Raw genomic sequence first — 15,372 nt, forward strand, 5'->3', positions numbered from 1 at the left:
TTTACTTATACCAATGTGACATGAAAAACTAATGTGAGCATTCATGAAGCAAAAATTTCTAATTTGTAAATTTCAAAGGCTAAATGTCGAATCAATAAACATTAAATCTCAAACATTGAAATGTAAATATTCAAATTTATTGATTTTAATGAAAGAATATGAACTAGTGGATTTAATTTTAGAAAATAGTATGAAATTAAAGAAAACAATTTACTTTTGTTCACCATTGTAGATATTGATTGGAATGACGATCTTTGCTGCCTGAATGGACAGTTCTTGGCGATCTCTGTTGCTAGAATGAACAGTTCTTGGCGATTTTTGTTGCCAGAATGAATAGTACTTGCAGATCGTAGAGTTTTGATCGAAGAAGAAGGAATTCAATGTTAGGGTTTTGATTTTGGGGAAAAACGAAATGGTACGGTCTTGATTTTGGTGAAAAGCAAAATTGTAGTGGAATATTAGAATAAATTTTGGACTAATTGGAACATAAGTAATTAAAGTAGGATTTATGAAAAAGTTTCCTAAAAAGTATGAATTTTTTGACTTTGTTTTATAAAAATTTACTAAATACAAAGAAAATACAACAATTCAAATTTTTTTTTTGTGTTTATTTAAATTATTTTTTGATTTTTTATAAATATTTTACTTTTTAAGTATATTTAAATTAAGTAAATTAAAAAAATTAATTAAAATATTAAAAAAAACTTAACCAAATATATATATATATATATATATATATTCAAAATTAAAAAACAAACCGAGTTAATGGCATTTGCACCTATGTTATGAGGGTCGAGGAATCTCACATTACTTTACCATCTATTTTTAAAAAAAAAATAAAAAAAAAAATAAAAAGATTGGAATCTCACTCTATATTTAACTTGTAGCATTTGTCTCTTCTCAATTTCAACTACTCCCACCTATTGATTCGCAAAACTGGAGAAGTTGTTTGATTGTTCTAGAGCATGCTCCTTGATATTTTAAAAAGCTTTATTTTTTTTTTTGATCAGCAAAAGAAAAGATTTATAGATGAAAGAAGCAAATTACAAGCAAAGATACATCAATAAATCAGGGAAGTGCACAAGCATCATAGCTAACCTTCACAATCCCAACAAGGTTGGCACCATAAAGGAAGCACAAACAAATGCAAGCACATGACCCAAGATTGGCGAGAAGCCAATAGAAAGCGAAAATAAAAATAGGAGGTTGGAGACCAAAGTTTCTGCCGTAATCAACTCACATACCAACGCAGACCTTCACCCACCCCAACCCAGACCTTCAAGCAGCCTTTATTGGCCATTCAGCCACCCATCCCATTCAGCCACCCACACATCAGCCTCCTGCTGCCCTATGCACTTTATCAGATTCCAGCCCAAATATCCAAATTTACACTTATTGACAGATCCCATTAATCAACTGAAATGAACACCCAATAGCAACATCAAACACTATCATCAGCCCAAATTTTCATCAGCTCATGCGGCTTCTGTGGAGATATGACCCACACAACCAAACAAAGCATTGAGGAAGAAGCAGTTTGGTGTTTAACCATCCAAAGCTTATCATATCTGAATCCCTCTGCAGAACATAAGTATAACAAATTCAGCCTCAGTTCATAATGCACAAACTTTGCATACCCTAACAACTATAAACTCCACCCAGCTGGTATCAGCCCAGCATTAGAATTGTGTATGTCAACAACAAGAGGGAAAGAACACCTCTGCAGAAACATAAGCATGACAGCTTCAGCCTTCCCCAACCAGCAACTTGGAAGCTCCCCCTCTGCATATCAGATCAACAGATCAACTTGGAAGCTCCCCCAATCCCCACACAGATTCAGAGCAAAATGCAGCAACTTGACAGCAACAATCTATACCAATCCCCACACTGTTCTGAGAAATCTGGACAGCAACTTGACAGCAGCAATCTATGCATAGCAATCAACTGCAGACCCAGGACTAGCATCACACTGACTCACAGAGCAGGCCACAAAGATACAGAGCCCAAGTTGAAGAACTTCCAACCTGCAACCTACTCTCCAACCCCTCAGACCTCCTGATAACCCAAGGGTGGTCCCAGCAACTACCATACCTCAAATAAAGTGCCTCACTTCTTTTATGTTTGACACAATCTCATGAATGGAGAGGCAACACCTCACATTAACAGATTTTAGCCACATGGCCACTCGAATTTTAATAAGCTCACACAACACATCTGCATCAGGCTGCGTGTTATTGAATAAACAGTCATTTCTATATGTCCATAGGGACCAAATAGTAGAAATAAAAACAGCCCTCCACACTTTCTTTTCCTTTTTCCTGAGCTTCCATCCCAACCACCATTGCATTAAGCCTTCAAAAGACCCTGGTAACACCCATTGAATTCCCCACCAGGCCATGATACTTGACCAGACATGCCATACAAATGAGCAGAATAGGAAAATGTGATTGGAGGTTTCCTCCTCAGATTTACACAGCACACAAGATGAAGGCCTATTACCTCTCAATACTCCAATTCTGCTGAGAAATGCTGATGTTTTCAACCTTCCTTTCCAAGCGAGCCAAGTAATGAATTTCGCCTTAGGAGGTGCGAAGTTGTTCCATACCAAATCTGGGTAACTTAGGGTAGGTTGAACACTTTGTTTACACCAGCTATACACGGACCCAACTGTGAATTTACCTGACTGTTCAGCCTTCCACCTAATTGAATCCCTTTGACTATCCAAGAAGCATGGACCTCCTCCCAGCAGAGATTGCAGCCTGATCACCTCTTCCTCCTCCCATCCAAATAGAGGCCTTCTAAAATTAAGATACCAATTGTTGCTACTGTCTCTGCAATCACTTTGCATCTTCAATGTTATCTCCTTGTTTAAACTTAGCTGGTACAATCTTGGAAACTGTAGTTGAAGGCTTGATGTTCCCAGCCAATTGTCCTGCCAGAATTTGATCCTATTCCCATCACCTAACCGAAGCTCCACATTATCCAGAAAAAAATTATGCAGCCGAGGATTTAAAAATGACACATCAAGGACCTGTCTCCATGTAGACGAAACAGAAGCCGAGGCATGCACTGAAGGAAACCATTGGCCCCCCGATACACCATACTTGGCAGCAATTACAGACTTCCACAAAGCGTCATCTTCCAAGGCATATCGCCACCACCACTTAAGAAGCAAACAATCATTTGTTAATCTGATGTCTCTGATACCCAGGCCTCCTTGCTCCTTATACAACTGCACCTCTTTCCATTTTACCAAATGAATTTTCCTTTTAAGCTCGTCCCCTCCCCATAAAAACCTTGCTTGAATCCTATCTAGTTCCTTAGCCACACACACAGGTATCTTAAACAGAGACATATAATAAACAGGTAAGGAAGATAGAACAGATTTGATGAGGGTGACCCTGCCAGCATAGGATAGCATCCTTCGCTTCCACCCTGATAATTTCTTTTTATACCTATCCACTACTGGCTGCCATGTTTGCTTACGACATGGGTTGGCTCCGAGAGGCAACCCTAGATACTTTAAAGGTAATTTATGACTCTGGCAATTGAGTAATTCTGCAAACTCCTCAACTAGCCCATGATCAACTCCCACCCCACAGATCATACTTTTATGAAAATTTATCTTCAACCCTGAGACCATTTCAAAGCATCTTAAAATTCGTTTGATAGCCACAATTTCAGCCCGCTCAGCCTCGCAAAATATGATAGTGTCATCCGCGAACTGAAGATGAGACACATTAACCTCACTAGAACCCACTTCCACCCCTTTTATGATTCTCAATTCCTTAGCTCTTTTCAACAAGAGATTCAGCCCTTCAGCAACAACATTGAACAAGAAAGGGGAAAGGGGATCTCCCTGTCTTAACCCTTTTTGCGGACGAAATTCAGTTGTAGGTGAGCCATTTACTAAGATGGAAATTCTAGCAGATTCTACACATTCCTTTATCCATCTAATCCAACGAGAACCAAAACCAAATTTATCTAACATCTGTAGCAAACATAGCCAGCTAACAGTGTCATATGCTTTTTGAAAGTCCAGTTTGAGAATAATACCCTTCTTCTTTGATGTTTTCCACCAATCCACCACCTCATTGGCTATAAGCACCCCATCTACAATATTTCTTCCCCCTACAAAAGCAAATTGAGCCTTATCAATCACAGCGGGCAGGACTTGTTTCATTCGATTAGCCAAGACTTTGGACAACACTTTATATGGGGAATTTATTAGACTGATAGGTCTATAATCGAGAAAAGAGGTTGGATTCTCCTTTTTAGGGATAAGAGCAACAAAAGAACAGTTTACCCCATACCCTAATTTACAATTACTGAAAAACTCCTCCATAAACTTCATAATGACACCTTTCAAGAATTTCCACCCTTTCTGAAAAAATAACATATTAAACCCATCTGGGCCTGGGGCTTTGTTTCCGTCACACTCTTTTATTGCAGACCATACTTCTTCCTCTGTAAATTCTTTCTCCAGAATATTGCCTATTTGGTTAGCATCAATCTTCTTAAAAACACCTCCAATACTTGGCCTACTCCTCCAATGTTCGGAAAACAAATTTTGGAAGTGAGAGCAAGCTGCTTGTTTGACCTCTGAAGGTTCATCCACTTCAACCCCATTGACCACAACAGAGGCAATCAGGTTTCTGTTGTGTTTCTTAGTGGCCATAATATGAAAGAATCGAGTATTTCTATCTCCTTTCAACGCCCAGTCCATCCTCGATTTTTGCACCCACATCCATTCCTTTCTCTTGCTAAGTTTCCAAATCAAACCCCTTATCTCCTTTCTTTGGCCCTCTTCTACCTCAGTCAGCACCCTCAATTCAGATTGTAAATCCATAGAATGTAACTCATTTTCAGCTTCTTTCAACTTTGCCTCTACATCACCAAACACTTCCGCATTCCACTTTTTCAAAGCTACTTTTAGAGCCCTCAGCTTCTCCATAATTATAAAACTGGCCCAACCTTGTGCGTAAGTTGAATCCCATACTTTATTTGCTTCAAGAAGGAACTTAGGGTGTAAAATCCAAGCATTGATAAACTTGAAAGGCTTTGGGCCCCAGTTCCTATCATCTTCCATCAGCAAAATGGGGCTATGATCAGAAAAGAGCCTTGGTAACCCCCATACCTTATATCTGTACCATTCTAGCCACTCGGGGTTAACTAAGAATCTGTCAATTCTGCTCCAACTTTGAGAATTACCCCAAGTATATTGCCTGCCTAACATTGGGATATCCACCAGTTCAAGATTGCTAATGAAAGTACCAAATTCCTCCATGCCTCTATCCCTCCTTATACACCCTTTTCTTTCACATATATTTTTAACTTGATTGAAATCTCCCCCTAAACACCAAGGATCAGAGAAGACAGTTTTCAAATTGGATAGGATGCCCCATAACCTCCTCCTATTCATATCTTCATTAGGAGCGTATATATTACCAATTACACAGTTAATACAAGAATGCATGATACCTGCCAAAAGGATGAAATTTCTTGAGCAGCAACACTTCTGTAATGAGAAAGTCATGGGATTCCAGATGCACAGAATTCCTCCTGCACTTCCTTCCGCATCCACTTCCATGTACTCCACCGAGTCACTAGGCCACAGAGATCTTATCACATTATCATCGATGTTTGATTTTTTTGTTTCTTGCAGTAGAACCATATCCACATTTTTCTGCCTCAGAAATTCCTTTACTCTTCGCCTTCTATCATCCCTTCCCAAACCTCTAACGTTCCAGGATAAAATCTTCATAGAAAAATAAATACACACTAAAGCCTCCTACCAAGTGCTTATTAAGCATCTGGCGCCACCCCTTTTGCTTTCCTTCTCTCCATATCTTCAATTTCCATCTGTATTACTCGGTCCACAATTTCTGCTTCTTGCCCATTCATTTCCAGACCCAAAGCCTTTCCCAACTGTACCGTAGCTTCTGCTTCCTTTCTGATTCTGTTTTGCTTTCGTAAGGCATTCGTGATGGATAAAGATGATGAAGATGCCATTGTAGCTGCTCGAACAAGGGCTCCTCGTTGAAACCCATTCCTAAATGGTATACCTTTCTGCCCCTTTTTTCTCCAGAATTTTCCAAACCCCCTGCTTTCATTAAGCTGGGCCTCTGCTTTCCTATCCCAACCAGAAGCACCAGGTTGATGTATTTCTTCTTCTTCATCACTTGGGCTGGATTCATCTTCGATGTTATCAGAAGCCTCCCCTTCTTCTATTGGGTTAGCCTCCTTAACAGAACTGATCTTTGCCTTATTAGGCCCCAGACAATTCCCATCAAATTGGGCTTTACTCAATACTACTTCCAGAGCTATAGCAGGCCTATTGACATCTTCTGAACTTAAACTTCTTATAAGCCCATGAGGCCCATTAGGTGTGTCTAGTATCCCACCTCCTCGTCTTTCACCCCTGTCAACCTCCCTTTCTAATGGTGCCTGCAGACTGACATTGAGTGCTGGGTGGACAGCATCATGGTTGCGAATTCCTATCTCCACGCCTGTCTCGTTAACCACCGAAACAGAGTCTGAAGGGCACGTGTGCTTGTGTCCTGCTCCCACCACCGCCTCCTTAGACTTCTTACTATGTGCCATGTGGAGGCTTCTCTCCACGTCAGCCCCAAAGTTTCCTGCGTCGTCACCTTCACTCCTGCTTGCATGGTGAGTTGCAGAGCAATGGTCACCCCTATCCAGGGATGTTGTTAACAAATCCCTTTCTTCAACTACTCGAACAGGGTAGGCTCTACCATCTTTTTCTAGAATAACCAATTTGTCAATATGTTCCAGATGAGATGTACATATTCTGATTTTCCCACACTTCAGAGACTTCATACTTGATACATTATCATCAAGCTCCACAACTACACCACACGCTTCACCAATTTTTCTGAAGTTATTGACATTCCATAGATTGGGAGGCATTCCAAAGCAGCTTAGCCAAACCAGTCTTTCATTGTCTACCTTCACACCTTTGTTCCACTCAAAGATTGATTCACACCACCCCGATAACCAGCCTCCATAACTGGTCAGTAATTGCTTCATTTCTTCTTTAGAGTTAAAAGTGATAAACGCATTTCGGCCTCCTCCTTCTCTAAGTTGTATGTCCTTCAATCCTCTGTTATGGCATTCGATCTTGAATCCATCAAAGTTGCAATGAGGTCTAAGCTTGATTACTGCACTCAATAGTAGCCAACCAATGGCATATTCCTCCGCTTGAATTCTGATGTGATTATCACTACCCGACCTCCCTCCTTTTAAGACATCCGCATAAGAGTGTCTCCCTCCAATCCCAGCGCCAGACACTGTTGAGACTCCATCTGGTTTGTATGCTCTTGGTCTCGGATTAATCAGAGTCTTTTCTTTTCCGAAATCTGCTTTTTTCACCTTCAAAGCTTTATCGCCGCACCATACTCCATTGGCTTTCTGAATTGCAATCTCCGCTGCAACAGGACAGTCGTATCGTACGAATCCAAATCTGGTTTTCGTTGCTTTTCTTCGTTTGTCGGGGATGTAGACATCCTTGACCACTCCAAAGTTGGAAAATATGGTGTACAAACCTTTAGGATTCATCAAATGTGGGATCTCATCAACAAAGATCGTGTGCAGTTGTGCTGCCGCCCCATTTCTACCTTGTCGTCGACGGAATACTGGATTCCACCCACCTTGTTGTCGTTCCATTGTTGGTCAGTGAGATTGGCAGCAAAAATGCCTTAATTGAATACTTTGCCAGAACTTTAATAATTTTAGAGGATATATTACCCAAACAATCCCTACGATCTCACAGTAAGGTTAGTAGTAGAGAAAGGCAAACCGTCTATATTCATGAGGATATAGGGGTTCTGACTATGGCATTATTGATAGAGCTAGTTATTTTAAAAAGCTTTATAATTGGTAGAGGGAATTAAACTCACTACTTTGTGTTTACAAATGAGACAACATAAAGAAAGAAAAAAAAAATGATAATTAGTTAAGCGTAGGAACCAGTGGTCTGCTTTGGACACTTTAACACCAAAGAATTGGAGCAATTACACAATAATGTATGTCTAAAAAAATAATTACATATCAATTGTAATTTTATCAATATTAATAATTATAATTATAATTTTTTTTAACAAATTTATATATTTTTTTTAAAAAGACACTGAATTGTAATTTTTTCATAATTTTCTGCATTACTGTGCCTGTGATATAACATCCATCCTAGACAAGTTGAAGTGCATGAAAAAAAAAAAGAAAAAAAAAAGGACAAGTTGACATGCAATTTTACTTGCATTTAACTGTTTGATTTTTGGCTCGTTTTCATGTTCCTTATTATTGGTATATCAGTGATGCTAGGTAGTCTGAGTTTTTAGTGGCCCAACTTTGCTCAAATGATATGGTTTGGTGATGTCGCGGTGACGTGAAAATTTTCAGGATATTAAACTTAATTATTGTTGATAATATATGATTTTTTAAGATATTTTATCAACAATTTTTTTAGTAAAATTTAACTCTTTAGCAATACTAATATCTTGTAAATTTTTTAAAAAATTATAACGTTGTTGACAATTTACAATTAATATTAGTAATTGATTACGATCTAATATATATATATATTTTTTTTTTGTTTCTTTTTTTATTATACGTTTTTCCTCTTTGAGGGCTCACATCTCCAAGAATGGGATGTTTGCCAGTAATACGATTGATAAGGTGCATGTCTTACCTGCGTTTTGAGCCAATTAGGGTGTTGCTTTTTCGGACGATCAGGAATTATTTTTTTGGGATTACAAAAATATTTAATTTTGACTTAATTAGTTTTTGGAAGAACTTTTTTTATTTATCATAAATATGTATAGACTTTTTTTTGAACTTTTCGATTCTTTTATAAATTTGTTTGATATTTTTTCTGGGCTTTCAGCCATTTGGGTGCCCCCTAGGGCCCATTTACTTTTAAAGATAGAATGAAGGGGATTCGTAGTGAGGAAATTCATATGAAAGAATTGTTAGTGAGGAATTGTTAAATTATTTTTATATAAAATAATAAAATAAATAAAAAATATAAAAAATTAAACATTAATATTTAAAAAAGGGAAAATTAGTCTAGGGTCCCTCCCCCACTTTTCGTAATGGAAGAGATCCACAAAATTATTTTTTGATGTCTAAAGTCCCTAAACATATATCAGAGAAATTTGACTCTTCTCACTCTCTACTCTCTCTCTCTCCCTCCCCTACATCAAACAGTGCTTTGTCAATCTCTCTCTCTCTCCTCTCCTCCATCCAACCAGTGCTTCATCTTCGCCGAATAGCACTCACCACCTCTTGAAACGCTGCCACGCTATAAGGAACCACCAACCCATCTCTCTGCTCGAACCCAAACTCATCATAAGCTTTCTTTAACAGCATCTTGAACAAAGGATGAGAGAGAAACCCTGTCGACACCACGAACCGCCGCCTCTCCTCCCTCACGTAGATTGCAAAATGCCCAGTTGGTGTCCCCGGCGACGCCGTCTGCGGCGGCCGAACAGCGAAAATATTAGATGTAAATCGAGAACTCCGTCGGTCGAACAACTAAACATATATCGAGAACTCCATCGGCGATGTCTCCTGGCTCCTCCAGATAAAAGAATTTCGCTCTTGCCTGCTCTTACCAGATTTTTTCTTTGAAAGCCCCTGTCGATTTCTATGAAGCAAATCCCAGTTGGGTGGTTCTTAATCGGCAACGGTTAGACCCGCGTTTAATGGGTGTTGAAGATATTATTACTGTAATGGTGTGCACTCAAGGCACAAAGGTTTATCAGAGGCACAAACAAATTTAGAAGAAAGGAATGAACAAAGTCTCAGCAACTCATTTGATTATCCTTCTGTCATAGGTCAGGTACTTGGTGATGTCAATTCTCCACCCATCTCTTAATTTTCGTCACGGGCATTTCTATTATATTTTGTTTCATTTACAAATATTCTATTATTTTTATGTACACATGCAGTTGATGCAAGGTATGGAAGAGATAAACACTTTTAAAATAGAACAAATTCATAAGATGGGTTATCTGGAGCAGATAAAATTTCATCTGCAGGAACTGGTCAGACCTCTGCTTTTGAACTGAAATTTCTCTGGGTTGGCCCAGAGAAATTCTCTGGTTTGAACTGAAATTTCTCTGGGTTGGTCCAGAGAAATTATCTGATTTGGATTGAAATTTTCTCTGGATTGGTCCTTGGTATTAAGATTTTTCAGCATCAAGTTTGTCATTTATCTTATTTCCATCATCAACCTCTATGTCATGTTGCATCTCCAAACCACCCCCTGATGTTGAATCGCAAGCTTTGCCCTTCATGATCATTTCCTTCCCAGAATTGTCATCAATCTATTCTCAACATTTTCAACTCAGAGAATTTCTCTGGGCTAGAATTTCTTTGGACAGAATTTATTCTTGGTACTTACTTCTTCAGGAATTTGATCCAATTGTAGCCTTATGGTGTGTACTAACTTTAGTTTAACAATTGCTTGTGGATTTCATGTATGGTGTACCTAAAATCACCAGAAAATACTCTGATTTGCACCATTTTGGGAATTGGATGAGACATTTTCAAAACATAGAAAATTAAAAAAATTGAACAAACCAGAGAAATTTGAAATTTCTCTGGTTTGAAATTTCTCTGGATGGAAATTTCTCTGGGTTGAAATTTCTCTGGACAAAATTTCTCTGGACCAGAATTTCTCTGGATCAAATTGAGGGACCTTAGACATTATGAAAATATTAGATGTCCTTTATACTATAAAGTCTTAATACCAGGGACCCTAAAAAAAAAAACCCCTTTAAAAAAATTTCCAATATATAAAAAATATATTTTTTTTTAATCCCCTCACTATTTTTTTGATACCATCTCTATCTTCTCCTTACCAATTCCACTTCCAAGGGGACTACTAATACTAAGGGATTAATAGTCCCCTCTCTATCTCTCAAAACAAATACCCCATTAGTAATACCAAGGGATTGTAATCCCAATTCCCTCCCTATAACCCCAAATAAACGGGGCCTAGGAGTTTATTTGTAAGCATTTGGTGATTCAACTATGTTTGATAAAATTAAAAACTTAGGCTAAGTTTGGCAACTTTAGAAAAATTCAAAAAGTTAAAAAGTTATCACTATTCACCAAAAGTAAAAAATTGCGGTTGCACAACTCTCAATCCTAATTTTCTCCTACACACTAATTTATAAAAAAATTTAATACACATTTTTTCATAAAAAGTCAAAAAGCTAACCCAAACATCCATATTTTTTTCCTCAATTTTTTAGTCTAAAAAGATAAAAAGTGCACTTATTTAGGATATCCTAAACAACCCCTTAAGTATGAAAAGTTAAATGTAAATTTTTTAAGTTGAAAATTTATTTAATAAAAATTTAAGTATTGAGTTAAATTATATTTTTCAATTTTGTATGTGATAGTGAGTTGGTGGTAACTCCAATAACAAGTGGTTGAAATAGGGAGATATTAGTTGTGGTGATGGTAGAAAGGTAATGTAGTAAAGATAAAATGAGAGTGGCGGCAATGGTCTAATAATAGTGGTTATTTGACAATGGTGACAATGGTTGTGGAGATGAACGGTTGTAAAGTCGTTGTAGCGGTGATAATGACAATAATGACCAGTGGCAGAGCCACATGGCGACCAGGGGGGTCACGTGCCTCTTCTTGTTTTTTCTTTTGACATATGTTTATAAATAAAATTTTAAACAAAAATAATATTTAGAATAAAATGTCAAGGACATTTTTAAATTTATTGTTTTATTGAAAATGAAGTGATTACAATAAATTATATTTTTATGCATGAAAATTTTGTAAAAAAAATTTAATATAAATGTAATATCCATCATTATTGATTTGCAAATGTAATTAATTTCACTATATATGTAAAAATTAATAGAGTGTTAGTTATATTTACATATGGAGTTTACCCTTCATATGTTGTTTTACTATTTGTTAGTGATATCATATGTCAATAATAACGTGATATCACTACTATAAGAAATTTTTATTCAAATTTTGTAAAAATTTGATTTATCTTACCATTATATAATTTATTTTAAGACTTAAATATATGAATTTTTTTACATTGTCCATTATACACTAGTTACATGCAATACTTTCTTTTCGACTTACTCGAAGTTAATTGTAAAATTTTATGTAAAATACTTTTGTAATAATTTATTTAAGTTTTTGTACTTAATATTAATTAAAAAATTATTATTTTCTTATTGTTGGTTATAGAAAAAAAAATTAAAGTTGTAATCAATAAGTGTTTCTTCTGATTTAGTTTCTTAGCTCCGCCACTGGTGATGACTATGGTTGTGGTAGTGAAATGATGATGGTGCTTATAGTAACAATGACAATAGTAATGAAGATGGTGGTTACGGGTCATTTTGTACACCAAAAATAAATCGTTATTAAGACATTAATTATTGGGGTACTTACGTGTAGGTCTTAATAAATGGACTTATTGTCTAATAGGCCCTATGGAAAAAATTCGTCATAAAAAAGTCACTAATTGTAAGTTTTAGCGACAATTTATAAAAATCATGATAAAAAAAGTCATTAATTGTCAATTTTTAGCGACATATATAAAAAATTCTCACAAAAAATTATTTTTAGCGACAAATTTACCAAGACTTATTTTTAATAGAACTTGTTGAAAATTAAGTCCAACTATTAGGACCTATTGGTAGTTTACCCTTAATTTTCAATAGAATAGTGGTTTAATTTGGTTACCAATACACATGGACTAAAATGTTAAGTTATTTAAATATTAAAAAACCAATTCTTAATTAATTCGAATTAGATGAATATTTTGATTTTAATATAAAATTAACTAAAAAGAATTATTAAACCAAAGAAAGATCGGGGTGGAATTCAAGTAGAAAATAGTTTAGCGTTTCGAATCCACCTTTAATCTTATAATAAATAATTAATATATTGCATTCTAATAAATCAATGATTCAAATAATAGTGATATATCATAGTTACAAGTTCCGATATCATTGTCAAGAGGATGAGTATTATCGAATCACATGCATGAATCATCTTTGTTTGGTATGAATTGTCTACACTAAACTAGGGTTGTAGAACGACTTATTTCTCCTAAGCATGACTCGTCATACGGTTTGTCTATACAAACAACTAAAATTAACAATATAATTTCAATTACAAAAATCAAGTACATTCATTAGATGAAAACTTTACGTGAATAAATAACTTTTGAAAGTTATACAATGATTATCCAAACCAAATCAAAACTAAAATCACAATACATTAATATAAGTTACTTGATTAGAGTTTCATTTCAATCCCAAATAAGAAGATTAGCTCGCTCATAGTTGAGGCGGAAAGCCTCCTCCTCTTGCCTCTCTCTACTTTTCTATAGAATCCAAAATAACCCTAATGATCAATACGTTTCTATATCATCAAAGAAACACAATTTTATTTAAATCTTCTCACAAATAATTGTCACATTAATAATCTCATTCATCTTACCTCTAAAATAAATGGGCCCTTCATGATGAACAAGTAGTCTGGTGTTGGTTAATCAGTTCTTAGTGGATAAATTACAAATACACTCCATGAGTTTTAATTAAAATATAAATTATTTCCCGTGGTTTGAAATATAATAAATATCCTTTTGTCAGAATTATTTATTTAACAGAATTAATTGAAAAAAAAAATTTCTAATTGTTCTCCAATACAATTAACTAAAAAAATAAATTTCTAATTGCTCTCTTATAAATTTTTGACATCATTAAAATTATTAACTAACTTGATAATTTGACAATAAAAAAGCTATTTTTTATGAAATTAAAAATTTCAAGGGACGAAATGTAATTTTTAAAATTATAGGAGTAAATCATATTTTAAGCAAATTTCAAGAATATATTTATAATTTACCCGTTTTGGAAAGAAAACTGTATTATAATGAAGATATTATATTAGGAGATTTACGTGTAGGTCCTATTAAGTTGACTTATTATCTAATAGGTCATGTGATAATTAACAATATTTTTTCATCATACACAATTAAAAAAGGACAAATTACACAAATAGTCCCTATAGTTTGGGGCTTGTATCATTTTGGTTCATGACTTTTCAATTGTAACACATTTGACCATGAATTTTGATTTTTGTTCCAAATAAGGACAATTGAAGATATCATTAGATTTTTCAAGGGTAAAATCGTCAATTTGATAAAATATAAACTAATTTGACAAAAATAAATGTCAAACAAATATTTTTGAATTTTTAAAAATTATTTCTACCCACTAAAAATAAAATTATGTAAAATTGATAAATCTTTTAGACATTTATTTATTTTTTTAGCAAATTAATTTTTATTATGTGTTTGGATGATGATCATGTAAAATTAATTTTAAAAAATAAATCATGTAATTTTTATTAATTTTACATAATTTTATCATTGGTGGAAAAAAATAATTTTTAAAAAATTAAAATATTTTTTTGACATTTATTTTTGTCAAATTAGTTTATATTTTATCAAATTGACGATTTTACCCTTGAAAATTCTAATGATATCTTCAATTGTCCTTATTTGGAACAAAATTCAAAATTCAGGGTCAAATGTGTCACAATTGAAAAGTCAGGGACTAAAGTGGCACAAGTCCCAAACTATAGGGACTATTAGTGTAATTCACCTATTAAAAAACGTTACTAATTGTTAATTTTCAGTGACAGTGTGAAAATTGTCACAAAAAAGTCACTAATTATAAGTTTTAGTAACAGTTTAAAAAAAATCATCACAAAAAGTCACAAATTTTCAACTTTCAACGATAGTTTAAAAAATTTGTCAAAAAAAAAATGTCACTAATTATAAGTTTTTGCGACAATTTATAAAAACCGTAATAAAAAAAATCACTAATTGGTAATTTTTAGCGACATGTATAAAAAATCGTCACAAAAAATTATTTTTAGTAACAATTGTATTAGAATTTATTTTTAATAAGATTTGATAAGAATTAAATCTAACTATTAAAATTTATTAATAATTTATCTTATTATTATATTGGGCAAATTACCAACACCCCCCTCGAGGTTTGACTAAAACACGAATTCCCCCTAAGGTTTGAAAAATTACAAATTGTCTCTTGAAGTTTATATTTGCATAACAAATGAGGGGGCAATTTGTTATGCAAATATAAATTTCAGGAATAATTTGTTATTCAAATATAAATCTCAGGAGCGGAATGTAATTTCTCAAATCTCAAGAGAAATTTATATTTTAATCAAACTTCGAGGAGGTGTTGATAATTTACCCTATTATATTTTGATATTACTATCTAAGTATTATGTATCCTTTTTTACTCTTCACATACATGTGGCCAGGGA

At 34.7% G+C, this 15,372-nt stretch overlaps 2 protein-coding genes across 2 annotated transcripts in view; both read right to left on the bottom strand.

The window, feature by feature from the left end:
• Window positions 1–1,441: 1,441 nt before the first annotated feature.
• LOC114320346 (uncharacterized) lies at window positions 1,442–5,764 on the bottom strand. The gene is made up of 3 exons (XM_082889124.1): window positions 2,500–5,764; window positions 1,808–1,927; window positions 1,442–1,578 (listed from the first exon to the last, which is right to left on the bottom strand). The coding sequence occupies exons 1-3, from the start codon at window positions 5,762–5,764 to the stop codon at window positions 1,442–1,444; spliced, it is 3,522 nt and encodes a 1,173-aa protein (XP_082745250.1).
• Window positions 5,765–9,276: 3,512 nt separating this feature from the next.
• Window positions 9,277–15,372, bottom strand: part of LOC145799535 (auxin-responsive protein SAUR50-like) — a 30,311-nt gene continuing 24,215 nt past the window's right edge. The window contains exon 2 of the mRNA XM_082889125.1: window positions 9,277–9,495. Within this exon, the coding sequence (XP_082745251.1) occupies window positions 9,277–9,495 (219 nt within the window). The remainder of the gene's footprint in view (window positions 9,496–15,372) is intronic.

Source organism: Camellia sinensis, chromosome 9 (genome assembly GCF_055761805.1).
Source record: "Camellia sinensis isolate YWXY chromosome 9, ASM5576180v1, whole genome shotgun sequence".
Taxonomy (NCBI): Eukaryota; Viridiplantae; Streptophyta; class Magnoliopsida; order Ericales; family Theaceae; genus Camellia; species Camellia sinensis.

Coding starts and splice junctions, on each gene's coding strand:
- LOC114320346 (XM_082889124.1), bottom strand. CDS start 5,764: ATGAAGATTTTATCCTGGAACGTTAGAGGTTTGGGAAGGGATGATAGA. Junction 1,928..2,499: donor CAGAATTGGAGTATTGAGAG/GTAATAGGCCTT, acceptor TGCTATGCATAG/ATTGCTGCTGTCAAGTTGCT. Junction 1,579..1,807: donor GGGATTGGGGGAGCTTCCAA/GTTGATCTGTTG, acceptor TATGTTCTGCAG/AGGGATTCAGATATGATAAG.